Consider the following 15,495-nt stretch of genomic DNA (forward strand, 5'->3'; position numbering starts at 1 on the left):
CCCCCTTTTTTTTCTGTGAAACCCTGGGCAAGTCACTTAGTTTCTCCTAAGACTCAGTTCCTCTTCCATAAAATGGGTCTAGGCAAATGTGCATGAGAGACTCTCAGTAACCGTGAGTTCTAATAATGACTATGATTGTGAATGTTGCAAGGGGAGACCTCAAGGAGATGTCATGTGTTTATCGTTCCCTCTATGCACCCTGAGTGTCATCTCATTTGTTTCTATCGATCAATAGATGGATGGAAGTGCAGTCGGAGACCATCTCCTTCTCCGCACGCATCTGTCTTCTCCTTTCTCCGTCTAGCCGTGTGTTACTCTGTTAACGTCATACTTACTCATTTCCTGGGTCAAAACAGAAACAGGGAACCAGAGCCTTTCAAATGGAAGGAACTGAAAAGCCATATTTTCCATTCTGTCATTTTATAGATAAAGAAACAGAAGCTGAAGAAGAGTTTGTCCTAGGCCATTGCCCAGGAATCAGTGAGAACAAAGTTCTCCCCGTGGTATGTTGAGGTAGCATTGTGAAGTGGGTTGGGCATATAGTACTGTTGACGTGATTGCGTTTGTGGGTTTAACTAGTTTCTCTCCATAGGGACACCGTTCTTCCATGGCTCAGGACACACCCCTGAGTCAAGCCAACAGGAAATCTTTCTGGTGGGTATTTGGGTCACTTTTCAAAACTAAAGATGGTAGCTCATTACAATCTGGTTATATATATATTTTTCCTTTGTATTCTGGGTTTTTCATGGTTTAATTCTCTCTAAAGAGGGCAGACTTTTAAGAAGACTCTCCTTGCCTGTGTGCTGTTTTCACCGTCCAGCTTCCTGGCGTGGACCTATACCCAAGGACCCTGAGAAAAGACACAGATGAGCATGGCAAGTGTCCGTTGCAAGCTGGCCCGTTACCTGGAGGATCTGGAGGATGCAGACTTTAAGAAGTTCAAGATGCACTTACAAGACTATCCTTCTCAGAAGGGGTGCAGCCCACTCCCTCGGAGTCAGACAGAGAAAGCCGACCACATGGATCTGGCCACTCTGATGATTGACTTCAACGGTGAGGAGAAGGCATGGGCCATGGCAGTGTGGATTTTTGCTGCAATCAACAGGAGAGACCTTTATGAGAAAGCTAAGAGGGATGAACCAGAATGGGGTGAGTGGAAGGAAGACAGCATTTTTTACAAAATTGTGATAAAATACATATAACATAAAATTACAATTTAAGCCATTTCTAAGCAGTGTTAGGCACATCCATGTTGTGCAATCAGTCTCCACAACTTTTCTACATCTTGCAAAACTCTGTACCCACCAAACACCAATTCCTTGTTCCCCTTCCCCTCCGCCCCTGGAACCACCACCTTCTGTCTCTACGACTTTGACTACTCTTGGTACTTCTTATAAACTGCATCATAAAGTATTTGTCTGTTTGTGTCTGGCTTACTTTATGTAGTATAAAGTCCTCGAGCCTCTTCCATGTTGTCACATGTGACATGATGTCATTCCTTTTTAAGGTAGAATGATATGTCATGGTATGTGTATACCACATTTTGTTCATCTATTCATCCATCAGTGGATATTCAGATTGCTTCTAGCTTATTGTGAATAATGCTGCTAGGAACATGAGGGTACAAACCTCTTTGAGGCCCTGCTTTCAGTTCTTTTGGGTATATGTTCAGAAGTGGAATTATTGTATTATATAGTAATGCTAGGTTTCATTCTTTGAGGAACCACCATAATGTTTTCCATAGTAGCTGCCCCATTTTGCACTCCCATCAACAGTGTACAAGGGCTCTATTTTTTCATCATCCCCACCAATGTTTATTTTTTTTTGTTTTGATAGTATTCTAATGGGTGTGAGATGATATCTCATTGTGGTTTTGATTTGCCTTTCCCTACTGACTACTGATACTGAATGATTTTTCATGTGCTTGTTCACCATTTGTTTATCTTTGGAGAAATGTCTATTCAACTTTTTCCTCATATTTTAATTGGGTTGTTTGTTTTGTTGTTGTTGACTTGTAAGGGTTCTTTATATGTCCTGGATACTAACACTTTATCAGATATATGATCTGCAAATATTTTCTCCCATTCCATGGATTGCCGTTCCACTCTGTTGATGGTATCCTTTGATTCAATGAAATTAGTATGTTTGTTTTTTAATAATTCCTTCTATCACCTTGGCTCTATCCTCTTTCTTCCTCTCATGATAGCGCTATAAGAAGTTGGAGGAAAGAAGTTTGCTTTTTTCTAGCTTCTTTAAAAATGCAAGTCAGGGCTTGTCTACCCCTAGGAACTGTGGACATGTTGGGGGTGAAGTTTTTTGCTTCCTGGCTTGGTGTTCTGGTCAAGGGAAGAGCACAAGCAAGGGCTCAGAGGAATCTAGAAAATCACAGGATGATGATGTTGAGCTGGTGGAAATGAGGTATAAAAATGAATCAGCAGATCAGGAGAAGCATGGTGAGTGGGGCAGCAATATGGGTGAAATGAGGGAGAGAAACGTGACATGGGGGCATGAGACAGGGGTGCACAGCAGTGGGAGGTTATAAACAAATTACATATAATAACACAATTATAATTGTGTCAGTACTTACGTACTCACTAACCAAATTAAAGTGTAATAATCACAGTTACAGAAGTAGTTTACTAAGCAGTTTTTATGGATTTTGGTCATTCCTCATAAAATCTCCATGAGGCTGGCTTTTTTTTTTTTTTGTAGGCTGTACACCCCAATGTAGGGCTTGAACTTGCAACCTCTAGATCAAGAATTGCATGCTCTGCCGACTGCCCAGCCAGGCACTTTCAGATGAACTTTCAATTTCATTACTAAATGAAATATGCCAGTCACAAAAAGACAAAGGCAGTATGATTCCGTTTGTAAGAGGTACTAGAGTAGATAAATTTATAGAGACAGGAAGTGGTTGCCAAGGGCTTCAGGCCGTGCGGACTGTGGAATTGTTGTTTAACGGCCATGGAGTTTCAGTTTTGCAAATAAAAGATAGTTCTGGAGATTGACCAACAATGTGAAGTGAGCCTGAAAGAGGTTCTGGTTGCCCGTAGCTCTGTTTCAGTCACAGAGCCAAGGCCTGGATTCAGTGCTGGGTGTGTCTTTGGCTGGAGTCTGGCTCTTAACCGCTGTGCTATCTTGGCTTCTGTACCTGGGCTGTGAGGTGGAAGAATTATACCTAGGGTTTGAGGTTTGTTTGTTCTTTGCCGGGGAGGACCAGGTTGTAGGGTGTTAGATAAGAATTAAGTCACGGTTTTGGTTTGAGTCAACGTTTAGATTTTGTTTTGTGATTGGGTTACCAATAGCATTTGCATTCAGAATGAGTAGACACCTACCAGGAATCCTTTATGTTGCTCTTGGGTTCATCTGCTAAATGTTTCCCCTAGTGCTTAGCACTTGCTCTGTTGTACCTAACTGAAGTGCCTCTTCATTGGGATGTGTAATTTAGTGACTCTTTAGATCTGTAATTCTCAACTGTAGATGCATGTTGGAGCTTTCAAAATATAATGGTGCTGGTCCCCACCTCAGATGAATTGAAAAATAATCACTGGGGGTGGAGCTTTTTTAAAGCTTCCTAGGTGAATCTCAAGTCAGCTGGGGATTGTGAACCACTGAATTCGACAAACCAGCTTGGTGATTTCAATCATGAAAACCCAGAATGTGGGTACAATTAATTTCAGGCATTTGGGGGCAGGGGAGGAGAATCCTGCTGGCCCATAGCCATCTGGGGGTATTTAGACATTTAGTGTGGGGATGGCCTCAAAACCAGGGCACCAGGGGGAGTCTGCCAAAGACAAACAAGGATAAGAGAAGCCTTGCCTGTCTCATGTGTTCGCCGATTGATTTCTGGGCCTGGGAGAGATCCTGAGACTGGATACAGTGGGGACACAATGCTAGCTGTGTGAGTGACAGTGACATACAGTACTTTGAAATTAGGAGTGCACACATGCCACAAACTGGATGTTCAACTGTACACCTGTCATCCACAGCTCTGGCATGGGGGCATGTTTGGGAGATGTCTGAGATAGGTGACTTTGAGCTGTGCCAGGTGTTGAGTACTGGGTCTCAATTACATTACCTTAGTCAGGAGTCCTGGTTTTTAACTTTATATTTCCTTTTCCTTCTCCCCCCCACCCTGCCAGATAATGCACATGTGGTATACCGGGAAGAAAGCCTTGAAGAGGAGTGGATGGGTTTATTAGGGTATCTGTCCAGAATCTCTATTTGTAAAAAAAAGAAAGGTAAGCAATGGGGGTAGTGCTTCCTGTTGGGTTTGGAAACCCAGGTTTGGAGCCTGGGAAGCTTGATCATTCTATATGTTCCTCCACCTTGGGGGGCAAAGGCCCACTTCAGGAAATCCACTATGGCTAAAGGAACAGACCAGAGTCCCCATGGCTCCTTGTAGTCACAGAACCAAGGGAAGGTGATTGAGGGTCTCAGGTTCTAAAAGGTATGGGCTACAGACTACCTAAAGGAATACGATTGAATATACAGGATTTTCAGGCAGGTCACAGTGCCTCTGGCACTTTGCTATTTTTCTGTTCAACTGTGTATAGGAAGATTCTGACATTCTAGATTTTCTGGGACTGTCCATATCCACGCAGTGAAGAGAATCTGCACCTCCCTTTGCTTAGCTCTCTGGTCATCACTCCCTGTGGACTATAGACCCTTGTCGATAGCTCGTGTGTGCTTGGACTTCTCCCAAAGTTTACTTTTCTGTCTTTGCTCCAGATTACTGTAAGAAGTACAAAAAACACGTGAGGAGCAGATTCCAGTGTATTAAAGACAGGAATGCCCGTCTGGGTGAGAGCGTGAACCTCAATAAACGCTACACGAGGCTGCGTCTTGTCAAGGAACACCAGAGCCAGCAGGAGAGGGAGCATGAGCTCCTGGCCATTGGCAGGACTTCAGCCAAGACGCTGGACAGCCCCATGAGTTCCCTGAGTATGGAATTGCTGTTTGAGCCTGACGACCAACACTCGGAGCCTGTTCACACAGTGGTATTCCAGGGAGCAGCAGGCATTGGGAAAACCATACTGGCCAGGAAGATCATGTTGGACTGGGCATCAGAGAAGATTTACCGGGACAAGTTTGACTATTTGTTTTATATCCACTGTCGGGAGGTGAGCCTTGGGACACGGAGGAGCCTGGGGGACCTGATCGTCAGCTGCTGCCCTGACCCAAACCCACCCATATACAAGATTGTGAGCAAGCCCTCCAGGATTCTCTTCCTCATGGATGGCTTCGATGAGCTGCAGGGCGCCTTTGATGAGCACACGGAGGCTCTCTGCACAAACTGGCAGAAGGTGGAGCGAGGAGACATTCTCCTGAGCAGCCTCATCAGAAAGAGGCTACTTCCTGAGGCCTCTTTACTCATCACCACAAGACCCGTGGCCCTGGAGAAACTGCAGCATTTGCTGGACCGTCCCCGTCATGTGGAGATCCTGGGTTTCTCAGAGGCCAAAAGAAAGGAATATTTCTTCAAGTATTTCTCTGATGAGCAACAAGCCACAGAGGCCTTCAGGCTGATTCAGGAGAATGAGATCCTTTTTACGATGTGCTTTATCCCCTTGGTCTGCTGGATTGTGTGTACTGGGTTGAAGCAGCAGATGGACAGCGGCAAGAGTCTTGCCCAGACATCTAAGACCACCACTGCAGTGTATGTCTTCTTCCTCTCCAGTTTGTTGCAATCCCGCGGAGAGAACCAGAAGCACCAAGTCTCTGCCAACATCCGGGGTCTCTGCTCATTGGCTGCAGATGGAATCTGGAACCAGAAAATCCTGTTTGAGGAGTGTGACCTTAGGAATCATGGCCTTCAGAGGGCCGATGTGTCTGCTTTCTTGAGGATGAACCTATTCCAAAAGGAAGTGGACTGTGAGAAATTCTACAGCTTCATCCACATGACTTTCCAGGAGTTCTTTGCTGCCATGTACTACCTGCTGGAAGAGGAGGAACAGGGAGGGATGAGGAACCTGCCATGGAGTAGTTCTAAGCTTCCCAACCGAGATGTGACCGTCCTTCTTGAAAACTACGGCAAATTTGAAAAGGGGTATCTGATTTTTGTTGTCCGTTTCCTCTTTGGCCTTGTAAACCAGGAGAGAACCTCCTACTTGGAGAAGAAACTGAGTTGCAAGATCTCGCAGCAAATCAGGCTGGAGCTGCTGAAATGGATTAAAGAGAAAGCCGAGGTCAAAAATCTGCAGATCCAGCCCAGCCAGCTGGAGTTGTTCTACTGTTTGTATGAGATGCAAGAGGAGGACTTTGTGCAAAAGGCCATGGGCCATTTCCCCAAAATTGAGATCAGTCTCTCTACCAGAATGGATCATGTGGTTTCTTCCTTTTGTATTGAGAACTGTCACAGTGTGGAATCACTTTCACTGAGGCTGCTTCACAACTCCCCGAAGGAAGAGGAGGATGAGGATGAGGAAGAGGAAGGGCACTCTGAGGTGGATCACTGTGTCCTCCTAGATCCTCATGCTGCCTATACTCACCAGTAAGACAATTTGGTTTCGGGCAGATAATGGAATGGTAGTGTTGCCCTCCACTTTCTAGCCACCTTTCTCTGGGCACTTGCTTTCTCTGCCTGCTTCTCAACTGTCTTTAAAATGTGGTTGCCACAGCTCCATAATAATGCCACCATCATCCATTTCTACCAGACTCCTTTAGTGGCAGAGATTGACTAATAGAGGAAAGGGAGGTGGACAAATGGATGAGAAAAAAGCCAATGAAGAAAATAAGCAAATGTTTGGTGGATGCCAAGTCAGTGCAAGGTATTATGTGGGGTAGAGAGTTGAACAGAAATGTTGTAAACTCAAATTGCTTGCAATCTACTTGGGGTTCAAGGAGCAAAACAACCCCAGTGACTGTCTCAGGAACACAGAGGACAGAAGGCCTTTAGTGCTGGGTGCTGGGGGGAGGTTTCTCAGAGGAGTGAGGTTGGGAGCCTGCCTTGAAGGACTAGTTGGATGTGGGTGAGTGCAGGAGAAGGTAAAGGGATTTTGGCAGTAGGGTCTGATGTCTGAGGAACAGTGTACGTAGGAGACTATGCTGAGGGATGTGGCTTCATTGGAACAGATAGAATGAGGGGAAAGTGAGAGAAATAGGGCTGGGAAGGAGAGGGTGCTTTTAAGCTCCTGCATTATGTTTATAACCAGGAAGTCACCAACAGCACCCTCTTTGGGGTCTCTTCACCAGTGTTGCAGGAGATTGGAAGACAGTTGCTGTGTTAGGACAGCAAAGCAGTTCAGTTACCTGGCCTCTGAAGTCCCTGCTTGGGAACTACCACAGCTACGGTGGGAGGGTGGATGCTCTGTAAACGCTTGGGTTTAACGTGCAGAGAAAGCACTTGATACGGGACAAAATAAAGGAGAAAGGGGACTGGTCCTTCCACCAGGAATAATGAATTTTCAGCTCCCTCTCTCACCGTAGGCACCACTAGCAGGATGACCTTTTTATTTATCATTTGGTCATCAAGGAGCACCCTCTGGGGCTTCAGTGGTGGCTAAGACCCAGGCCCTGCTCATAGCAACTTAAGGTTCAGTTGTGGGGACAGCTGGGAAACAAGGACAGACAGTAGAGAGGGATGGGCTATGGCAAGAACACCTATAGAATGTGCCAGAAGCACATGGTGGGGAGCCCTTGACCAGCTGGACTCTAAGAGATGGAGCATGAGAAACCTGAGTGTGGTCAAGGGGCAGCTTGAACCGAGGGAACAGTGGGTTCAGAGGGCAGAGGCTGGGGAAGCAGGTACATCCCTATGATGAAGTTCAGAATAGCTGGAGAGGGTGAGAGAAAGAGGGAAGGAGGCACACCTGCTCCTTAGGGCCCTAAAAACTATGCCGAGAAGAAACCTGACCAAGATCACACAGCTGTGAAGAAGGCTTGTATAGACTTGGACTAAAACTCCTGATGAAAAGCCTGACGCCCACCTCATTAGATGACAGTTACCTTCTTCTGAGGGCAGGAGCTTGCTTTGTGTGTTCCAGAACCTTCTGAAGACCAGCAGCATGGGCATCCACCCCATGCTTGTTCGAAGTGCAGAATGGCAGGCCCAATCCTAGACACACAGTCAGAATCTGCATTTTAACAAGAGCCGCACGTTGGAACCATGTGGAAGTCTTAAAACTATCGATATACTTGGTCCCGCCTCAGAGATTCTGACTTTAGTCCTATGGTGTGGCCTGGCCTCAGGATTTTTGAGAGCATTGCTGATGCTATTATGCAGCCAATGTGAGATCTGGATCTCACAATGTGGTCTCTGGATCACTTAGCAGAGTGTCTAAGGCCATGGGCATGACAGCGACTGATGACAGGGGGAGGGGAAAGACATCTGAGGGAGGCATGACAGCGCCCATGACAGTCCCCCCTTACTGACGACAGGGGGAGGGGAAAGACATCTGAGGGAGGCGCTGGAGGGTGTGCAAAGACAGCCAGTCAGATTCATGCTGTTTCCATAATAAGGTGTGCAGGACAATCTTACCAGGCCTCCCCCCTGCCCTCGACCTTTGTTATTCCTCAGTAGGCAATCTTTGGTTCTGAGTCAGTTCTTAACCCTTGGGAGGTCTTTGTCTGAACTGGTGCCAGCCATTCCTGATTTTCTTTTCTTTCTTTCTTTCTTCCTTCTCTACAATTTCTAGGTTGGTGAATTGTCATGTCACCGTCAGCCTTTGGCAGAGTCTCTTCTCGGTCCTGAGCACTAACTCACTGAACCTCACTGAACTGAACCTCAGTGACAATGCTCTGGGGGACCCAGGGATAAAGGTGTTATGTGAAATGCTCCAGCATCCTGGCTGTAATATTCGGAGACTGTGGTAAGAACCTGTGTGCGTGCGTGCGTGTGTGTGTGTGTGTGTGTGTGTTTGTATCTGTGAGTGACATGGAGGACTGGAGGAAGACCTCAGGGTCCAGATCAGTGGTTTATTAGTTTTCTAGGGCTGCTATAACAAAGAACCAGAGACCAAGACGCTTAAACAACAGAAATTCATATTCTCATAGTCCTGGAGGCTGGAAGTCCAAGACGAAGGTGTCAGCAGGGTTGGTTTCTCCTGAGGCCTCTCTTATTGGCTTCCAGATGGTGGTCTTCTCCCTGTATCTTCACATGGTCTCTGTGTTCATGTCTGATCTCCTCAAGGACACCAGTTGGGTTGGATTGGGGCCTGTCCTCATTTAACTCTTTAAAAGCTGATCTCCAAATATCGTCACAATTCTGAAATTCTAGGGATTAAGACTTCAACATATGATTTTTTTGGAGGGGTGGACACAGTTCAGCCCATAACAAGTGGGAAGGTAGAATGGATTGGAGGCCAGTTGTTTGGGAAGTTTCAAATGGGGAAGAATGAAGGGGAACTGAAAGTAAGCCATTTGTTGGTGTTAATGACAAAAAGTGCATGACCTTCAATATCTTCCCTTTCCTCACTGGCCATCATCATAGATGAGAATTGGAGAGTTTCATCAGATACAATGGCTACTTGGGCTGGACCCCATCAAAACATTTTGTATAGTTTGAAATGTCACAGGGAATCTCTTTCAGCTTTCTTAATAAAGAGTGCTTGCTCTGGGCTCACACTGTGAATCAGACTCACATTCCCCAGTTGGAGATACGGGTTCTGGGCCAACCCACAAACCCTCTTCCATCACACATCTGCATTTGTGATGAGCTACACAGCCAGCGCTAAAGCCCATCACTCCAGGGTATTTTCATACATCCCTTTCTTGATCACCATACCCACTGCAACACCAACCTTGTCAGTTATCTCCTGTACAAACCAGTAGCTCAGGCCCAGCAACCATGACTGTTTGCCAGGATATTGCAATGGCCCTCAAGACCATCAGCTTCATGGGGCAGGATTTGTGTTCATCTTTCCACTGTCTCTACAATGTCTGGACAAGTGTCCTAGCACACATTAATGCTTAAAAATACATACTGAATGAATACTGACTGTTTGGTCTCACCACGTCCACTTTTACCACTTATAAATTTATTTCCCATACAGAAGTCAGAGGGTTATTTAGAAAATTCTACTTTGATTATGCCATTCCCTGGCTTAAATGTTTTCTCTTTGTTCTTTTGATAAATTACAAATCCTCTTCTTGCCTTCAAGGCTCTGGCTGGTTTTGGCTCTTCACCTGCCTCTCTGTCTCCATCCCATGCCAGTCTCCCCACCACCCTGGTAGGTGCCCCTGTGTGATTCCAGAGAGTGAGACACAAACAGGGAGACATGGGTGATGATGAGATATTTTGCAGGTAAACAGAGGTTTAGTCATGCATTTACCTCTAGTCGGTGTGAAGATAGGGGTAGAAAGGAAGATTTTTTAACAGGCGCCAGGACGATGAACTATTCAACTGGAAAGGAGAATGTTGTTCTTGTTCCTCTGACAGGGACATCTACTAGTTGTTGTTGGTGGTGGTGATGGTGATAATGGTGTGTGTGTGTGTGTGTGTGTGTGTGTGTGGTTGTAAATCAAATCAAGAATTAAAGCTTCCTGCTATTTCAGTGTAGGTGGAGGGCTGGGATTTAATCACTAAACAGAAGGATGGGGACAAGATTGACAAAGATAAGTAGATGGGTAAAGCCCCAGAGAGAACAGTGTCCACCTGAGGATTTTCACAGTGAGGAACATGTGATACAGAGGTGGAACACACAGGTTCACCACCGTGTTCCTTTATAAAACAGGGACATGCAGTATACACCGGAGAGCTGACCATTATTTATGGAGGGGGTTCACTGATGCACTCAGCAGTTGTGGTCTCAGGCTGTAGCTCGTGAGCCTGGGAGGTAACTTCACAATGTCTTGAGCTGCATATAGGAGTTCTGATAAGATCACACTTTCACCTAACTTTCCTTAAAGTTTTCCCTTTGTAACATGAGACCACAAATGCCCCCGTTTGGTGCTGAAAACAAGCATAAACCAGAAGGCAGTGACAGAAGCAGCCTGTGTTCTGACGCTTTCTGCTTCTGTACTTGGCATGAAGGTTGCGGCAGTGTTGCCTTTCCTATCAGTGCTGCTTCAACATCTCCTCGGTCCTGAGCAGCAACCAGAAGCTGGTGGAATTGGACCTGAGCCACAACACCCTGGGAGACTTTGGAATTAGACTTCTTTGTGTGGGGCTGAGACATCTATTCTGCAATCTGAAGAAGCTTTGGTGAGTCTGAGCTATTTTCCTTCTCAAAGAATGAGCTGGGGCTTCAATGATCCATGATGGCCTTCACTGCTCAGAAGATTTCCGGGTGTTCATCAATAATTCAATGAGTTACTGTTTGTTGTGGGAAGAGCCACAAACTAAGCCTTAGAAAGGAACTTAATCAAATTAATCATGATCACTTTTAAGGTGTTTACAGTCTAGCTGAGAAAATACAACCAGTGAAATGCATTGCTCCAGAACGGTTTTGGGACTTTATGACAAACTCTTGGTCTCCACACCAAACAGGAAAAGAGGTGCTAACACGATGCAGACACTTGATATTTTATGCAGCCCTTCACTAAATGCTTCTGGGAGACTTGAATTTTGAATAAGAGAAAACATGGTGGGATTGGTTAGCCCGGTGATGGGTATTAAGGAGGGCATGTACTGCATGGAGCACTGGGTGTTATATGAAAACAATGGATCGTGGATCACTACATCAAAAACTAATGATGTAATGTATGGTGACTAGCATAACATAATAAAATTAAAAAAAGAGGAAACACTTGAAAATGGTAGGACCAATTCACACCCATTAGGATGGTTATTATAAAAAAACAAAACAACAAAACACAAGGGTGGGTGAGGAGAAATCGGAACCATCATAATTGCTGGTGGGAATGTAAAATGGTATAACTGGTGCGGAAAACAGTACGTCAGTTCCTCAAAAAAGTGAATGTAGAATTACTGTATGAACCAGCAATTTCGCTTCTGGGTATATATAAAAAACAGTGCAATGAGGTATCCAAACATGTATTTGTACACCTGTGTCCACAGCAGCATTATTCACAATAGCCAGAAAGTAGAAACAACTCAAATACCCATGGATGAATGAATGGATTAAAAATGTGGTAGGGGGCTGGGGTTGGGGTTGGGGGAATGTGGAATGTACATGCATACAGCCTTCGGGGGAATTCGGACACATGCTGCAACATGGATGAATCTTGAAGACGTTATACTAATTACAATAAGCCATACGCAAAAGGGCAGATATGTATGATTCCACTTACAGGAATGACCTAAAATAGTCAAATTCATAGAGACAAGAAATAGAATAGTGGGTCCCAGGGGCTGGGGGAGGGAGGAGTGGGGAGTTAGTGTCCAGTGGGTACCGAGTTTCAGTTTGGAAAGATGAAAAACTTCTGGCAGTGGATGGTGGTCACAGCTACACAACAATGAGAAGGTACTTAAATGCTACTGAATTGTATACTTAAAAAGTATTACAGTGGTACATGTTATGTTATGTATATCTTACCACAATAAAAACAGGTGTAGGGAGCTGAAAAGATGGAGTATTGGCGTGGGCTTGGAAGGTGTTTACCTGCTATAACACCAAGCAAAAGGAAATGAACAGTTAATGTACGGGTTGGACACTTTTCCCGTGAGTGGACTGGACGGGGGGCAGCATCAGAGCAGGTGCTTCCGTGACTCACAGACGGTGAGGCGAGAAAGTGTATGACATTGTGCCGTCTCTGTGGAAGGTTGGTCGGTTGCTGTCTCACCTCAGCATGTTGTGAGGACCTTGCATCCGTCCTGAGCACCAGCCAGTCCCTGACCAGACTCTACTTGGGGGAAAATGCCCTGGGAGACGCAGGAGTTGGAATTTTATGTGAAAAAGCAAAGCATCCACAATGTAAGCTGCAGAAACTGGGGTAAGTCTTTGTTGGTGTCTCAGTAGAAAAGCACCTTCTCTTCAGGGATGTGTTGCTTGGGAAACATGGATGCGGGCTGCTCTAAAATAGGTTGATCAGACAGACTTGAGGGTAGAGATTGGAGGAGACAGTATATGAAGTGCTTGGAAGCAGGAGATACTACCTTCTACTAGCAAGGTATTTATGACTACAGAATTAGAGATTCTTAGAGTTGAAAGAAACCCTAGGGACTGTTCAGCTCAATCCCCCACTGAGGGAAACACTTGCTTCTCAGACACTCACATGCATAGTCACTGGTTTCACGTGTGGACATTCCGAGCGCACCAGCCATTGCTGCACAATGTGGCCACTGCATTAGGAGAGAGTTCTTATTTCTACGCAGCACCTTCTTTGGTTTCTGCGTGTTGGTCCTTGTTCTGCTCCCCAGGGCTCTGCTGAAAGGTGTTGATCTCAATTCCCCAGAGACAACACTCACACTCCAGACCTTCTCGTCTCTTGCCTCGACATCTCTAAATTCTCAAGAAGGATGTAGCTTCACGTCTTCACCTACATAGTCATGCTGTCCTAGGGAAGGGCTGTTCTGTTCATGTTCCTGTTTGAAGTACATTGTCCAGACCTGAACCTGATACTCCTAAAGATGTACGGTGGACTGTAACTGTCACGGGGGGGCAGGGGGCTCTGACTTCCTTATGTTTCTGGCCATCACATCAGATCACAAGTTCATATTGGAATTTTGCAGCAAATAATAGTGTGAAATTCTGGCGTGTTTTCTAACATTAACAGCCAAATCTCTGTGGACCCCAACTGGGTGTCTTACAAGTCAATTCAGTTTTGACACTATAAACTCAGAGGTAGAATAGACCCCCAGGTTAAGGGCCTAGTCCTGCACCCTCCCCACACTGGCAATGTCAGATACCAATGCAAGCAATGGGCACAAGTTACTTGTGCTTCTTTCTGACTCAGCTATGAACTGCGGGTTTCCAGAATCCTCTCCTCAGGTTTGAAAACTTGCCCGAACAGCTCACAGAAATCAGGGAAACGCAACTTACATTTACATTTATTATAAAAGATATTATAAAAAATACAAATAAGCAGCCAGATAAAGAGTCATATAGGGTGAGGTCTAGAAGGATCTGGAGCACAGGAGCTTCTGTCCCCATGTAGTTGGGGCATTTCAAACTCCCAGCATATGGATGCATTCACCAACCCAGAAGGTCTCCAAATCTCCTTGTTCAAGAGACTTTATAGAGTTTGATCTCCAGCCTTCCTCCTTTCTCCTTCCTCAAGGTTGGTGGATGGGCTGAAATTTCCACTTTGCCAATCACTTGATCATTCTGGTGACCAGCCCCATCCTAAGGCCATCTATGGGAGCCACCTTCAGTCACCTCATTACTATAAACTCAGGTGTGATCAGAAGGGGCTCCTTTGAATAACAAAAGAGACTGCTCCACTTAGGACATTCCAAGGGTTTTAGAAACTCTGTGCCAGGAACTGGGGACAAAGACTAAACGTATTTCTCATTATGACACAAAAATATCTACTGATAATTATGTGCTTACACATGTATCATGGCTTTTCCATGATCTTTACATGGATGACCTCAGCTGACCTCATAAAAATTATGCCAAGTAGATATCTGTGTCTCCAAAATGAAGCCAAGAGAGCTTAAGACCTTTGCCCAAGGACACCTGGATAGAAGGCAGGGGAACCAATGCAGACACAGCCCAGTGCGACCCCCTGCCTACTGCCTTAACTCCAGGGAAATACTGACTCATGATGTGTTGCTGGTGGGCTTTCTAGGGGGCTTCTACATCCTGCTCTCTCCGACCTGTGTGGGCCTCACATTCAGCTCTGCTAAATTTCATCTTATCTTTCTTCTGACGGACTGTTTGGGCATTTTTGGATTGTGATTCTGTCATTGTTACCTCTACCTACAACAAGCAAACTGTAAATGTCTTCATTCACATTACTGATATAAATACCAACCAGATGAGCACCAAGACAAAATACAGCAGGAAGGGCCTTTAATGAGGAATAATCCATTAATTCATCATTACAACCTACACATGTTCACAACATCCTTCTCCCTGTCCCATCAACCCATCCTCACATATCACCGTATCTCTTTCCTTGAAAAACCCCATCTTCCATGCCTCCATATCCTCTCCTTATTACTCTATCTCAGCAGTTTGGCTTCTACTCCTGGTTTGTTCCACGGACATCTTTTGGCCCCTTTATTTCTGGGCCTCCTCGGGGCTCACTTGTAGGTGTTGACAGTTGTGGTGAGTAAGACAGACCAAGAGTCAGTTTTCACAAACACTCTTACGGGGGCAGCAGACATTGGGTAATAGACAAACCATATACAATACCTGTAGGTGGTATAATAAAAACTGGAGTTGGCAGTGAGGCCTGCTTTCTTGCCCAAGTGTTCAGCAAGCGCCTCTTGAGCGACATGGGATCAGGTACTAACTGAAGTCAAAGTGTGAGCCATGAAGGAGCCAGGGAAAAAGAAATACTCCAGGGAAAGAATAGAAGTGAAGAGGCCCAGAGCATAGACTCTCAGTTGGCCCTCCAGTGATCCTGGTTCTGACTTATACATCCTTCCCAGTCTATTTTAGCTGATGTCTGTTGCCTATAATCCTGCTCATCATCTTCCTGAAA

The 15,495-nt window shown here is 45.3% G+C and overlaps 1 protein-coding gene across 2 annotated transcripts in view; it reads left to right on the forward strand.

Moving 5' to 3' along the window:
* Window positions 1-349: 349 nt before the first annotated feature.
* NLRP3 (NLR family pyrin domain containing 3) overlaps window positions 350-15,495 on the forward strand; it is a 47,580-nt gene continuing 32,434 nt past the window's right edge. Inside the window, exons 1-8 of one of the 2 annotated variants that reach the window (XM_064595692.1) lie at window positions 350-503; window positions 593-654; window positions 767-1,149; window positions 4,143-4,241; window positions 4,732-6,493; window positions 8,637-8,810; window positions 10,973-11,143; window positions 12,664-12,834. In XM_064595692.1, coding sequence (XP_064451762.1) covers window positions 867-1,149; window positions 4,143-4,241; window positions 4,732-6,493; window positions 8,637-8,810; window positions 10,973-11,143; window positions 12,664-12,834 — 2,660 coding nt within the window. In that variant the 5' untranslated portion in view covers window positions 350-503; window positions 593-654; window positions 767-866. Of the gene's footprint in view, window positions 655-766; window positions 1,150-4,142; window positions 4,242-4,731; window positions 6,494-8,636; window positions 8,811-10,972; window positions 11,144-12,663; window positions 12,835-15,495 lie in introns of both variants that reach the window. The other variant, XM_064595693.1, reaches the window with a different exon arrangement.

This window comes from Mirounga angustirostris, unplaced genomic scaffold (genome assembly GCF_029215605.1).
Source record: "Mirounga angustirostris isolate CCGP_5_RB_7025 unplaced genomic scaffold, mMirAng1.0.hap1 SCAF_7, whole genome shotgun sequence".
NCBI classification, from domain to species: Eukaryota; Metazoa; Chordata; class Mammalia; order Carnivora; family Phocidae; genus Mirounga; species Mirounga angustirostris.